The sequence below is a fragment of the Neofelis nebulosa genome, chromosome 4 (assembly GCF_028018385.1).
Source record: "Neofelis nebulosa isolate mNeoNeb1 chromosome 4, mNeoNeb1.pri, whole genome shotgun sequence".
NCBI classification, from domain to species: domain Eukaryota; kingdom Metazoa; phylum Chordata; class Mammalia; order Carnivora; family Felidae; genus Neofelis; species Neofelis nebulosa.
This window is the reverse complement of record NC_080785.1, coordinates 14,788,848-14,804,326: the sequence shown is the minus strand read 5'-3', so window position 1 is coordinate 14,804,326 and position 15,479 is coordinate 14,788,848. Positions and strand designations below refer to the sequence as shown.

General features: G+C 40.5%; 1 protein-coding gene across 1 annotated transcript in view; it reads right to left on the bottom strand.

The window, feature by feature from the left end:
* Nucleotides 1–1,537: 1,537 nt before the first annotated feature.
* The window catches only part of KDM7A (lysine demethylase 7A), an 84,097-nt gene continuing 70,155 nt past the window's right edge, over nt 1,538–15,479 (bottom strand). The window contains exons 15-20 of the mRNA XM_058724105.1: nt 14,819–14,916; nt 14,181–14,329; nt 13,628–13,836; nt 11,914–11,999; nt 8,827–9,100; nt 1,538–8,155 (exon numbers count right to left, since the gene is read on the bottom strand). Coding sequence (XP_058580088.1) covers nt 8,061–8,155; nt 8,827–9,100; nt 11,914–11,999; nt 13,628–13,836; nt 14,181–14,329; nt 14,819–14,916 — 911 coding nt within the window. The 3' untranslated portion in view covers nt 1,538–8,060. The remainder of the gene's footprint in view (nt 8,156–8,826; nt 9,101–11,913; nt 12,000–13,627; nt 13,837–14,180; nt 14,330–14,818; nt 14,917–15,479) is intronic.

Sequence of the window (15,479 nt, the reverse complement as noted above, 5' to 3'; positions counted from 1 at the left end):
CTTAGCCAAACTACCCAGGCGCCCCGAACACAAACCATTCCTAAGGACCATCTATTCCTTTTTAATAACTGAAAGTATACAACTCAAATAATGAGAATGCCAAATGCAGAGGAAATACCAGAGCTTTTGGTTAGGCTTTTGATTAAAATCTGTTTTGTTAGCGGTGTGAACCCACACATATTATTTACCCTCTCTGGCCTCAGTTTCATCTGTAGGATGGGGAATATAGCACCTACCTCGCTGGGTTACTCCGAGGAAGAAATGAAAATATCCCTTATACACAGGAAGTACTCAAATGGAACAAAGATAATGATGCCTTCTGTCCCAAACTCTGTGTTCGGCATACCACCTGATTCTTCTCAATCTAAAATGAGGGCTGGGTCACACGACACATCTCACAGTGATGCGTCTCAGTCTCACTGCTTGGTGCAAACACAAAAATCAAGCTAAGTCTACGGAGAGTAGGTCCTGATAACCGGTACCGAATGAGCCTGGTGAAGGGTCAACATCCCGCAGGTATACAGACCGACAGTCTGGATTTTTACAAAAGAACAGATTCGTTCAGATTTAGGTCTCAATCGGCGGGACCAGAGCAGGCCGGTTTAGAAGAAAGAGGAGGCATAAAGGTGCTTTGGGTAACACTCCCGTAACAGCTGCTGAGGTGGGCTAAGCGTGCGTGCTCTGTAACAGCGACTCTCTTGCGGGTATTAGGTACAGGAAGGGCACAGGCCCCTGTTATCTCTGTAGCCTTGGCTCCTGTGACCTGCACTCGGGGTCCTCCTCCTGAGCAGACTCAGCCACTCTCTGCCCCCTTCCCGGGCCCCTCTTCTGCCCTGAAGTGCTGCCCCCAACCCCGTACTCCTCCTTCCTCTGTCCACGGCTCCTTTCTCCCTGTGCCGCATATCCTCCCAGACTGGGCTATCAGATCCCGCAAAAGCACCACGTCCGAAAGGGAACCCGTCTTTCTCCCTGAACTAGCGCTCCCACCCCACGTTCCCTGAGGCAGCTGGTCACCGAGGCACCTCTTTTCTCCCCCACCTTTCACATCGACCATTAGCTCCCTGACGACTGGGGCTGTTCTGTTCGCTCCTGTAGGACCGGCACTAGAACAGCAGCCGGTAGACTGCAGGTGCCCAAGAAATCTCTGTGGGGTGACCGGGTTGGGGACCAGGAGTGCTCTTAAATGTCCGTCAGGAAACACCCCCATCCGTGGCCACAACACAGCAGCATCTTGCCCATTAGCCTTTGTGTTCTTTCCCCTCTTTCAGCAACTGCTTCCCCAGAGATACATCTAATAAAAGAATAGGACACATTACTCTTCACATTTACATCTTCGGAAACAGTAAGAAGCGGAAGTGTGACACAGCTTTTCACATTCTCCAATCTCCTATGAGTCAATAAACAGAAAAAGGGAGCAGAAAGTCAGATTTGGATATAGAATTCAGGTTTTTTTTCTTTCAAAGACACATTTTATACAACTTTCAACATTTATACTTTCAAACAAAATGAGCAAAAAATACACCGAGTGCTAAAAAAATCAAAACAGAAGTAATACAATTTTAATTTCAATATTTTAAAATACAGAAATTGGAAAGAATACTAAATACAACTTGAAACAAGTCACTTGTCCTCCCCTAGAATAACCAATGTAAGCTACTTGAAGACTTACAAAGTGAAAACAGAAACAAAATAAATACTGTACACTTTCCCTGCCTGCAGGCAAAAGATGGGAAATACTGTTATGAATCCAAAAAAAATGCTCTTAAAGCTTCCGCATCCCATTTCCCAGCCACACCCCACTCTGTTGTCACACCGTGTGCTTCTGTATTCAAAGGACACACATGTGCACACATACCGACTGCCTATACAAACAGACAAGACACTACTCCGCAGACACCCCAAACAAGAAAGGGTAACAGTCACCTTGGACCATGGGCATAAAAATCAGTTAAGGAAAGTCAGTCAGGCTAGCAAAACGTTACTACAAAACTAGTAAATACCATAGCCAACAACTGTCCCCTTTTCAAATTTCACAGATTTAAAACCCCTAAAACCAATACTACCCCCGCATCACCACCCTCTACACCCCACCCACCCCCCAAAAAAAACCTGCTGAAGCACTGGCAAAGTTAGACATTTCACAGTAAATGTGAAAGTTCATATTATATAATCTCTTAGAATGAACCTTTTCACCCTCTTTCCACAGCATGAAACTGTTATGGCTTAATTTATATTAAAAGTAGAAAAGTCTTGTCGGAAGGAAATAGTCTGCAAGGGTGCACTGTGCTCCCTGATCAGCGCTATTTCACACCTAACAACTGCATGAATCGCTTTTGCAGTCAGAAGCTGTTTTTGAGAAAACTGAGGTTATTATAGCTTTTGATTCAGTCTAACCATAAATGTAAGGCCCTTAGTTTGGTTTAGGTTTCTTTTGCAAGATAAAATAACCTTGGGGTTCACTTAGCAAGTTACACCTCAGGTCCCTGACTATAGTGTGGAAGTTATATGTATGCTTTGTAAAAAATAAAAGGTTACTTATGAATCTTAGAGGGAAGAAATGATTCTAGGCAAGGAATCAACTCCTCATTATAGATCACACTCAATGCTGGTAACTGTCACCAACCAAAATCCACCAAAGAAACGTAAGAAGAGTATGTCTGGGTTATTTTATTCCTGCAAAGTACTATATATTCCAGCACTTATGACCATTGTTTTGGTGAAAAATCTTGGGGACAAAGAGCTGACATCTTGAAAAGGAAATGGCCAAAATAAAACTGGGTGGAGGCAAGGTTTATCTTTATGATTAGGTTCCATTTAGGACTGATTTCCAAAATAAAAGTGGATTCAGAATGTCACAGGTCTTGCATAGGTTTATAAACTACTTGGAGGTCAAGGGCTACGTGGTAGCCAGGGTTTATTAGTGAAATAGTGCAGAGCAGATAAACTTGGAAGATTCACTGTATGCAGTTTCAAAAAGGTTTTAACAAAAAATTTAGTTTTCCACTTGATAAGACAAAGCTTGAGGACACTAGAAAGGGCACCAAGGGTGAGTCGAAGAGTCTACGGGGTAGAATGCAGGCAAATGAGTATCATATTCCCCTACCCATTATAAAGGGAAAAAATACTATAAAAGAATAAAACCACAGTCATGATAAGCTGATTGCTTTGGAAACAGGCATTTGCTTCTTAGCGACCTTACTTTTAAAATTTTGTTTCTGTAAGGGGATCAAATATTTGACTTATGGCAGGACGCTCACTGAAAAACAAATGAAAATATGAAAAGGGTTGTTAGTAAGGCTACAGTATTAAAATTACATTACGTTCGTTCATCAGCAACGTAGTAAGCATATTATTTCTTTCCCTTTCTTTCCACATGACTTCTAGTAAGCTTATCATCGTCATCCACCACAGGAGGAGCAGAGGCTGTACAAGGTCACACAACAGGGGCTGCTTCAGGAAGCGAGGGACCCGAGGCCTACGATCCACTGTGACCCCAGGCGAATCACTGCCCTCCTGGCTTTCGTTGGTCTCCTTTATTTACCGGCAACACTCTTTTCCTAAGCTAACGATCTGAAGCTCAGCCTTCTCAAGATTGCTTTAGGTGAAGGTCTGGGACATCCAAAAATGACTGCCGATTTTTAGCAGGGAGGGAGCCATTAGCTTAATATTTAATGGGGGAGGGGGAAGGCATTTTTGAAAAATGTTCAGATTTACATTATTAAGCCCTCATTTCTTAACATGAAATTGTAAAATGTTTACATACTGTAGTAGTTACTCCTGGTATCGCTTCTCGGCCTTTGGGCTAAGATCAAGCGTAGTTACTCCTGGCAGTAGTAAAGTGGGCCGTACAATTACTCATCCACTCTTTGGGGACTAGCCCTATCACTACAGACAGCACCTCTTGAAAAGAGCAGAAAGAATCTTCTCCTCTGAAGATGTCCAGTCAAGTCTCCTTTCCCACTACAGTGTGTTCTCTCTCTACCCAGCAAGCTTTTCATGGCCAACTGCGAGCTGGCTTTGTTGGTTCCCATCTTTTGACCACCTTATATTTTTTCCCTGGCTCCTTGGGTAGCTGCTAAACCATTTTCATTCCATGACTTATTTTACCTTTATCTAGTACCTGAAGAGTCTGTGGAGCAGCACTGACCTAATTCCTCTTTGAGCAAAACCTCAAACCACCTTTGAGTTCCTTTAAACCATCGTGACAGCTACTTGTTGTTATCCATAAACCCTTATCCATAAACTAGCTCATTTCTTTTTCTTCCACTTCAAGCACTAATTCTGATTTTAACTCAATGCCTTGTTAGAGACGCTTCTGATGTTTTAGGTACCATGCTCTGGGCATGTATTGTATATGAAACAAAATTTATGAGTAATAGTTTTCACTTAAAAATGCATAGAGATGTGCACTGTCAGTTGTAACTTAAATAATGATAAATTCTCGGTAAGTATGACGTGTTAATAATTAAGGAATGTTTTTCTATGTTTTTCCTAACCACGTTTTTGTCCATACTTACAAATGAGAAAACCAAGACTCAGAAAGGGTGACTTATTTCCGGACACACAGTTGATGCATAAACGGTAGAACTTGGGACAAAAACCCAGGTTCGTGCTCCCTTCCATGTTACACCACACCCCTCTACTACCAACATTAAATTATTAACTTCTGAAATATTTCTACTACCAACATTAAAATATTAACTTCTGAAAAATTTAAAAAAAAAACCTTCCACTTCTTTGAAACTATTAAAGTTATGCTTTTTTTTTTTTTTTTTTAAATACATGGGCCCTCTTTTGCATAAGTTTGCTTAGAAATGAAACTAATACTGCTTATTTCTTGGAGAAGATACCTTCAAGAGCAGAGACCACAAGTTCAACTTTAAATTCCCCCACAGTACTAAGTAGTGCTGGGCACCCAGGTGTTTCGTAAATACCTGCTGCTAATATACGAGTCAATACAGTAGAGTTCATTTAAAAGGCAATAATTAGGATTACTAAAAAAACAGAACAGTATTCAAGCTAAGTATTTAAGTTGTGATAAAGATGGGCTTGTTTTCTCTGAGTTTACAAGGCGATTTCAGTCAGAATTTTTAACTCTGTATGCTTAAAACTTAACTGATGCTTACGAAGTTCAGTGTATTTCTAGGACGCCAAACTACTGTCAACTGCCAGCTCTGTATTATTTACATCGTTAATCAATCCTGGAAAGCATGTTGTGTGACATTATGAGTTACAGTACAGGGGGTCCCAGGTTAACAGAAGTCACTTATTTGAATCAATACAGAAAAACCATGATCTACTAGTACCATTAAAATCACGTATGTTAAGTCGCAATTGTTTTTACCTATTTATTTGCATGTGATCAGCTAAATGCCACCACTGTTGTCTCCTTGTCTATGCTGCAGTGTCCGTGTGGTAGTATGGTTTATAAAGGAGACAGAGGAAAACATGAAAGGTTGTCTATCACAGCGGAGTCCAGACCCTGGCTGCAGTCATCTCAAAGTTCAGTCATTGCCATGAGATAAAAGGATGCATCACAGCCAGTAACTTTAGAAGACCTTTGACTAGGAGACTCACTGGGCCAGTAGGCTGAATTTTCACCAATTCAGAGAAAGATACATGAATTCTGTTTCAGTGGTTATATCATACTACCGAAAGCTGTTTTTTGGTTGTTTTAACTTGGCCCGTTAATGGGCTAAATGTGCCAAAAATGAATCCACAGTACCTTCACTTAATACTTTTGCATACTGGCTACTTAAAATTAGTATTTATTGGCCGAAGTACACAGGGTGGACACTGCTCCCCACTTTAATTCATAAAAATAAATCGATTTTCATTTTTATAGCTAAAGAAAAGAGGTCAGGTAATTAAAAACACTTAGAGCTAAGAAAAATGTAAAGAAAACGAACCCAGATCATGATGTAGCCGGAAGAAGAAATTATAAATTCTTATTTCTTAAACCCAAACAAAATCATGGGAACTCTAACACTAAAACGGTGTCTGCAGAAAACCAAAACGTCACAGTAATACATTGGGAGGTAGGAGAATCAGTCAAACCCCAACTTTTGACAACTTGAGATCCAATGACCAAACAAATGACTGATTATACCCATCTCCTTAACTAGTTTTGGCATAGTGTAGACAGAGTTTAAGTAGGCCATTTATAGACATTTAGTATTTCCATACCAATTCTTTTTCCTGACACCCAGTTAAGACCCAGACTTTGGTCCAGTCGCTTGGACCAGAAAGGCTAATTCATAAGCTAGTTTATATTTATTCCATGAAATACTGGAATAGAGACAGAGTAAGAAATATTTCTCTTTGAAAATACACATTTGAATACAAGCATGAAAGATGATGGTAAAGGTTTTTTTCTTAGCTCTTCAAGTGACACTTAATACAGAAGGGAATGTCCTGCTACCTTGCTGAGTAAAAAAGAGACAAATCCACAATATGGCCATATTTCTTCTCCATAAAAATAAATTTTATCTTATTTGCCTATATTTTCTTTGTAGAAACTTGTAAAATGTTCTATTGTCAGAATTGGGAATATCTCCACCCCACCCCCAGAAATCACTTATTTTTATGCCATGGGGGAGAAAAGGGAAAATATAAGCTATTAGAGCAACTGAAAACTGGCATTTAGTAAGAACTGTGCATAAAGGAGATAAACGATTCCTTAAAGCTCGACCAGATACTTAATCTCAATATGCACTGGTTAAGTTAGGACATACGGAAGAAACTGCAAGAAGCACCATTTTACTCCAGATCCGTATCTTAAATAATTCCTTAGAAAGTTAAGAAATAAGAAACTAGACACACATACACCCAAAAGATCTACTCCAACATGCTTGCTTCTATACAACTTAATATAGTATAGTCCTATTATATTACGGCTTATTATGCAGATTTGAATATACTAAGTCAAACCATATCTCATATTTTCCAACAAGTTAGATACACACGGAATAAAAGCGTCATAAAATATAACCTCTGTGGCAGGTGCTCGTCCTGCCCTCCAACACCAGCAGTATGAAGAAGGCCCTCTGTAGTTACAAATGTATTTGAAAAACTATAAACATGACAATTTAACCAAACTTATGATCCTTTCCCCAAAGGTAGGAAAAAGATATTAAAGCTGTTCTCTTTGGGACCCAGATATCATCAGCAAAAATGAAAATGCAAGAAGCCTATTTATATATAATTAGAAGAAAACTGCAATGTCAAACGAAATGCGAAATGTGGGATCTTTTATGTAATTCTTACACGTTGGCTACGAAAGTGTTTCCCTGCAAAGAGAAGAGTCTTGTGTCGTCACAAAATGATGGGGAGTGCAGAGGGAAGGTGGGATGTAAGGTAATCGACCTGGATAACAGTATGCACCTTGGATGTTAGCAAAAGCGAAGCTAATAGCTTATAAAAAACACATGAAATATATAAAATAAAATGATTTTCATATACATCTTAATTTAAAATAATTAATGCATCAAATCCCTGTTTAAGACTTTAACCTGAATATCAAATTTAAGAGTCCAGACTAGTTACTGTTACTGTGGCTCCTCCCCACATGTAACATACACACTATCAAAAATAATTTAAAAACTTTCACATTCTTAAATCTAAATTAGTGAGATATTTCTCCAGAAATCTTCCAAATAAATAGCTTTAAAAAAGAAAGAATTTAAAAGCTGTTAACTTTAAAAAAAAAAAATCTGTTAAATAAATTATTGATAATTCTTTACCTTACTACTGAAAATAAATCAAGACACTACCAACAACAAAATGAAATTCAAGCCCTGACAAGAGACCTTTCCCAGTTCAAGGTCTCTTTTTAAGGTTCTACCCTCCTTCTTCCTCTCCCCCACCAGGTCCAAAACGGTTATTGCTGAGTGGGTGTGGCACAGTGAAAATGCAGCATCAGGTTCATTTTGTTCTTCAGGCAGTGTTCTCTACTGTACATGCAAACCGCGTCAGGCGAGGGCCCGGCCGGAGCTCCAGGCTCCCGCGCCCCCGAAACCAGTCTGTCTCCAAAGGGAAGAATGGCCACAGCAGCAGCCCCGTCACACAAAGAAACGGGCGTGGCCATTTCTGTTCAACTTAAGGATCTTCCCAAGACGTTGCTTGGCTGTTGCCATTCCTTTTTTCGGACGTTTACCTATAAAACACCAACAACAGTGTAAATCATAATGAAAATCATCCTCGACAGACAGCACTTGGAGGACCTAAAGGGAGAGCTGTACGGAAAGCAAGCCTTCTAGGTGTTCCGATCGGGCAAAGTCACGCTCCTGGAATCCTGTTGCTTCAAACTTCCACCTCAGCACTTGAGAGATACAGGCCAATCTCCTTCACAGGACTTACCAGGCCATTCGTCCCTCAGTCTGATCCCTGCCGATCTCTTGAGCATGAGCTCTAACCGGATTCCTGCGTCATCCGGTGCTTCAGTGACAAAACGGTGGGTCCCTAAATACAGCCCCCCCCCCCCCCCCGCCCCCGTACTGTTTCTCACCTTTGTACCATGGGGCATTCCATCTCCTTCACGCTCACTGTGGTCCACCCTGTCACTTCCCCAACCCGGCCTGGCTAACCCCTTAACCTCCCTTTTCGGGATCCACCTCCTCTTCCAGAAAGCCACTCCCAATCCTCACGGCTGACCTAGGTATCCTTCTGTTCCCACGGGCATCTCTGTTCGCACAACAACCTCTGCAAGCTGCCATCACCGCACCATCCCTCAGGCATCAGGCTGTCAGCAGCTGCAGGGCAAACCACTATACGAGGCCATCGAAACTGCCACCAGCACCGCCACACACAAAATTATACTCAGCCTACCTTTTGTTGCCTGGTTGCTGATAGGTGGTGGATTTGATGCAGGTCTCTTGGTGGGGTGAAGGGGCACTGAAAAGGAAGTTTCACCAACTGGCCTTTCTGGGCTTATACTGCCATTATTCATCTGGCACGCCCCTGAAATCAAGCTTGAATTCTGCGTATACTTTCCATTTTGAGGGCTTGAGCCACTGCTGTCCACAGAATTTCTACTTTGTACCTTCTGAATGATTTCGGATGAACCTTCCTTTTTGATGCATTTCTGTCCTCTACTAAGATCCTAAAAAAGGAAGGAAATAAGGCCGGATTTTTAGAGTCCTTTAAGATAAGTGAGGTATTTACCCTCTCTATTCAATAGCAAGTCAAGAGAGAGAAGAAATAGACTACTGAACTGCGGTTTTTGTAAAATGTGGCAGCCACAGAAGAACACCCCTTCAGGATGGCCATGTCACTCCAAAACCCAACAGCACGAACGGATTCAAGTAGTCAAGTTTGCACAGTAACTTAAGTCCAAAAGAAAACTTTCTTATTGACATATTTATATATACACACATATATAGTTTTATTTACATAATTTATAATTTATATATACATAGCTTATATTTTTTAAATGTTTATTCATTTTTGAGAGAGAGAGAGAGTGCGCAAGCACGCATGAGTAGGGGAGGAAGGCAGGGTGGGAAGGACTGAGGATAGGAAGCAGGCTCTGTGCTGACAGCAGTGATCCTGATGAGGGCTTCAAACTTCCCAACTGTGAGATCATGATCTGAGCTGAAGTCGGTCACTCAACCGACTGAGCCACCCAGGCACCCCACTTATAATTTATGTATATAAATACCTCTTTCCCTAAATGTATATATTTGTATAAGTACATATAATACATAAAGTATATTATACTGCAGCATGGCACTGTGCGTGTGCCATGGTATGACATGGAAGGAACACGGGGATGGGGTATGTGGACCTACCATTTCCTTAGCATAACACAGCTCCCATGTATGGTGCAATGCACTATCTTTTTTAGAATCTAACCTCTGTTAAGTGTCATCTCCACTGTATGTAAGTTGTGTGCTAAGAAAAGCCCCTGGATGCTGAGCCCCAAGTCTGATTTTTCTCTAACAATTCTTCCTTCAGTCTCTTCAAGATCACTGAGTGAACCATTAGGAAAAACAAACAGTGCTACTGACTGGTAGGTCTTGAAACCAATGGAAAGGGTCATCACCAGAATTAAAAAAGGAAAGGAAAATACAAACTTGAAAAGAGCATACATCTGATGTGATGTTTCATGCAACCAGTTGTATATGTGTGTATGATATAAAATAAATTCCTGATTCCGTAATGGTCAAATAAGTTTTAAAAACAGCATTAAACACAGACTTACTTTAAATTAGTCTTACAAATCTGCCTGAGGATGAGAAAACAATTGTTATGATTTGACATGGCTCTCTAAAAAACCTCTCTAGCTTACAGGCAAAAGAAATCTGATATTTTCTAAGGCGATCTTGCTAATTATGTGCTTTACTTCTTTATTTTCAAAGACAACAATAAAAACAACAGCTAGATTCAGGGGCGCCTGGGTGGCTCAGTTAGTTGAGAGTCCAACTCTTGATTTTGGCTCAGGTCATGATCCCAGGGTCGTGGAATCAAGCCCCACACTGGGCTCTGTGCTGAGTGTGGAGCCTGCTTAAGATTCTCTTTCCTTCCCTCCCTCCCTCCTCCCCCCCATCCCCTTCCCTCCCTCGCATGCTCTCTCTTTAAAATTAAAAAAAATATAAAAAACAAAAGATTCAAATAATAGCTTATTTTTAATATTGAATCCTATAATACTAACAAATTATAAATTGTATGACCAGTGAGGTACTATAAAATCATACACTGAATGAGTGAATTACTAATAGTTAAAGGATTCCTTCCTTGACCTTTGATTCTGGAGCATATTCTTCTATTAAAAGAACTTGTACTTACGAAAGTTTGCCTTAAAAAAATAACTTGGCTATTTTTCGTACGGTAAAATCGATAGCTATTTAGAAAATGTGGATAAGCCAAATGAAGAAAATAAAAACCACACATAAAATCCACTGCTCAAAGTATGCTTGGCGTTGGGAAGGTTAGGGGACTCAACTCTGCCACATGAGAATTTTGATTCTTCCTCTGTCATTTTCCAAGGTTTGCAGCAAAAGGTCGTATCACTTTCCTTGTATGGTGCTACTGGTAGGGCTGTGGCTTTTCAAAAAGCTATTTTGGGTTCATTTTGTTTGGTATAAGCAATAATACACTGGGATCCCAAGACATCAAGTGTCTCTTCTGTTAGAGCAGGGGCTCCTAATCTGGAGTCAGTGGATGGTCTGGGGTAAGGATGGGACACAAACCGTGAGAAAATTCTATGCAAAAATCAGTATTTATGATGAACATTTTTCTGGAAAGAGAATCTATAACTGTCATCAAATTTCAAAGAAGTTTACTGTCTAAAAATGTTCAGGAAACACTGTCAGAGATTAAAAAGAGATCTTCATGGTACTTTTTTTCCCTTTCACTCTACCCAGACATAACTTAAAAGTGTTGGCTTCAGGAGTTTTTAACTTTCCTTATATCAACTATTCTTTTCCAGATCACATTATATCCACATGGCTTGCATTAGTTGTTACATCGGAAACCCGTAAGGAGGAGGGAGAGCTGTTAAATGTGCATTTAACTGGGGTGCCTGGGTGGCGCAGTCGGTTGAGCGTCCGACTTCAGCCAGGTCACGATCTCGCGGTCCGGTCCGTGAGTTCTAGCCCCGCGTCAGGCTCTGGGCTGATGGCTTGGAGCCTGGAGCCTGCTTCTGATTCTGTGTCTCCCTCTCTCTCTGCCCCTCCCCCGTTCATGCTCTGTCTCTCTCTGTCCCAAAAATAAAAATAAAAAAAAAATAAAAATAAAAATAAAAATAAAACGTTAAATGTGCATTTAACTATAAAGTATTTTTTTACCTTTACAGATCGAACAGTTGATTACTGGTTGCAGTAAAAAAAAAAAAAAAAAAAAAAAAAAAAAGAAAGCAAAAAGAGTTAATAACAATCTTCATTCTCCTTTTGATGTTTCAAGCCTGGCACATACCTGAAGATGAAATCTGGAAGTGGTATCCAACTGTTTTCTCCAGGAAGAACTCCTCAAGTCTTGATCTTCAGTCTTGACATGGTACCCTAAAGAGATGTTTTAATTAAATCACCTCCGTACAGACTTGATCATAATGAACAAAATTCGCCTAATGTTTAAAAGTGAAAGTACATTTAGGTGGACATTTTATTAAAAAAAAAAAACCAAAAAACAAAACAGTATGTTAACCCTTTAGGTACTTATGCACATACTTTCACCACACTTGTTTCCCTCCCAAGAATAAAACAGCCACCAGCTCACAATCTAACACATTAAACCTTTCAATTCTCTCCAAGACTGTCTTTCTATGACAGGTTTTGTGCCAGATGCTGGAAGATCTAGAGTCAAATTCTAAGGCCATCTGTTGGAGATGAGAAACCAAATGCAACATACTCTAAAACTGGTATATTTTTCCATAGAGAATAAAGGCATATGTTTGCCTGAATTCCGCAGTATTTTCCTAGAAGCCTTCTTTTCAAGGGACCAGAGAAATTACAAGGAGACACAATGGTGTGGACAGACAGATAAACCCAGACCTGAATCTGAGTTTTTCCATTACCAATGTATCTTCAGGCAAGTTATCTCTAAACCTCAGTTTCCTCTTCTACAATAAGCCCAGATTCTGAGATCAGACAGTCCTGGGTTTAAATTTCAATACCAACAAATAACAGCTATGTAAGTACTGTAAGTACAGGCAAGTTCACTTAGCTTTATTAAGTCTTCTTGCCTCCTCCTATAAAAGCATTATTACATACACCAAAATGTTGTTTCAAGGACTAAATGAAACGGATGTCAAGTATCTGGCAGACAATTCACACAACTAGGTGGGAATGAACACAATTTCTACAACGGGAATTTCGTTCTAATGTGGTACCGTCTTCTCCCCCTGTCGTCCTCAGACTTTCGGTAGACAAAATCTTCCCCCAAGGCACAGAGAACAAAAACACTACATGACATCACTAATACTGTCACTGAGTCTTCTCTTCCCCAGTACTTCTTTTTCAAGTAGGAGAGAGAATATTCTCAACCAGAAAGAGATCAAAACTTGTTTCCCTCCCATGAAAGGCAAGAGGGTTGACGGTTCAAGCCTAGCAGACCATGTGAGATGCCTCAACATTCTTTCCACTCTGAACAGCTTAGGAAAGGGAAATAGTACTATCTTGCAACAGAACTGGTAGGATTATGCCAGTGAACATGATTCTCCAGCCATTAATTTACATTTTGAGTTCTTATACTTGCATCTTGTATACATCAACATTATGCATTTTTTGGCCAATAAGCATAACACCATCTCCAACTAAAGATGTCCGATCAAGAGTTCTTATTCATAGGGGCGCCTGGGTGGCGCAGTCGGTTAAGCGTCCGACTTCAGCCAGGTCACGATCTCGCGGTCCGTGAGTTCGAGCCCCGCGTCGGGCTCTGGGCTGATGGCTCGGAGCCTGGAGCCTGTTTCCGATTCTGTGTCTCCCTCTCTCTCTGCCCCTCCCCCGTTCATGCTCTGTCTCTCTCTGTCCCAAAAATAAATAAAAAACGTTGGAAAAAAAAAAATTTGAAAAAAAAAATTAAAAAAAAAAAAAAAGAGTTCTTATTCATAATCTTTAACTGCAGCTAGGATTACAGAGCTATTAGTTGGGGGAGACATGTTACATTTTAGAGACTAATTTATGTTTCTTACCACATTCCACTGGTTTGTCACAGCGATACACCTGTCTGACCTCATGGTTACTGCTGTGGCAGCCGCTGGGATCCTGGAGAGAGTCTCTTTCGCCATTGCAGTCTGTGCTTTGTATCTGCCTTTGTAAACATGTGGAATAGTGCAACCCTGCCATAGACAGCATGCCCTGAATCGCTTCTTCCTCTGTGCTCGTCGAGGTAGGACATTCCCTAAAGAGAAGGTAAGTAAAAGGACAAGAGTTTATTTATTCTTTTGACACTTTTTGGTAAAATTTAAAATAAAAAAATGTTTTCATATCATTTATATCACAATGTAATAACACTACTACCATCAATAAGCCTAACTTTTTTTTGAGAGGGAGCACACATACACATGAACAGGGGAGGGGCAGAGAGAGAGGGAGAGAGAGGGAGACAGAGAATCTCAAGCAGGTTCCATGCCTAGCACAGAACATGACACAGGATTCAATCCTACGACTGTGAAATCATGACCTGAGCTGAAATCAAGAGTCAGACACTTAACCGACTGAGCCACCCAGGCACCCCAAGCCTACCTTTTAACTGGAATTTCATTCCTAGATGGCTTCTGGCCCTTTTGAACAAAGTTCCTCATCACAGTAGAGTCCTCCTTGAAGTTTGATGTTATTTCTTGTTTCTTTTCATCACCTGAACTTTCAGACTCTTCAGTGGTAAAATTATTTTTCTGAGATAATAAATAATTAAATGGAAGCAAATAATGTAAGAAATCTGAGTAAGTCTGTACTAACCAAAAACACTTTATCAGTCTAGGCAAAGTCAGAACCTTAATTATCATGGAATTATTTCTGTATTTCATATGACAGCTGAAGTTTCTAGCAATTACAGTACGTACCTCCTTAGTACAAAAACATACAGTACAGGATTTCTTTAAAGTAAAATGAAATATAACCTATGAGAAATATAAGAAGAGTATTTCCACCCACCCTTTCTAAAACGAGACAAAAGCCACATTTATCAAATGTAAATAGTCTGTGACTGGGGGTATGTGTGCACGTGCATGTGTGTAATCACCATTACAGGGAAGACCGGGTGCCACAAAGGTCATGGAGACGGGCTTTGGGAAAAGCTGTCATTTACTTTCCTCGTAGGTAAAGGAAAGTAGGTGTTCATCTTTCCATCAAAGATTGCAGTAGTCACAGGGGTTTGGGCATACCAGTGCAGTGCAGTCAGGTCCAGAGTCTTCTGAATCAGAAATATCAGAATATTCTGATGATCGATTCCTGAGTTCTGATTTCACACTTGTAAAAAACCCTACAAAGGAAAAGGAAGAGGGAAAAAGGAAAGTCAGTGGAAGCTTATGAGCAAGGTGGTACCTGAAGTTGGTCCAGCCTCCAGGTCTATCTCGACTGCCCCGCTCTCCCCTTTCCCACTGCTTTCATTTTGTTCATTTCTTTCTTCCCCCAGAGACTTTCTCCCTAATTGACCATGATACAGACTGAACTGTACTCTTAAAACGTTTGTGGCATTCACTGAACATGATGATATAGTCCTCATTTGCGTGGAAATTTTGTATTTCTTTCCAGAAAAAAACCTCCGACGCTAAAATTAGCTACAAGATGCTTTTCACTTTCCCTTTTGCATTCTTTCGCTCAACAAAAAACAAAAAGATAACTCTCCTAAACCGAAAAAGCATTCACGTGGATAGCGAATTCAAGAAGTGTGAAAACCAGGCTTTGCCACTGCCCTTCTCTCCCACGTGGCATCACCACATGACAACTGTCTGCTAATCCCACCGATGAGCTGCCTTCCCCCTGGCGTGTGAACACATGCACAGCCACACCAAATTTACTTGGAATTAGCAGGAACTGACGTAT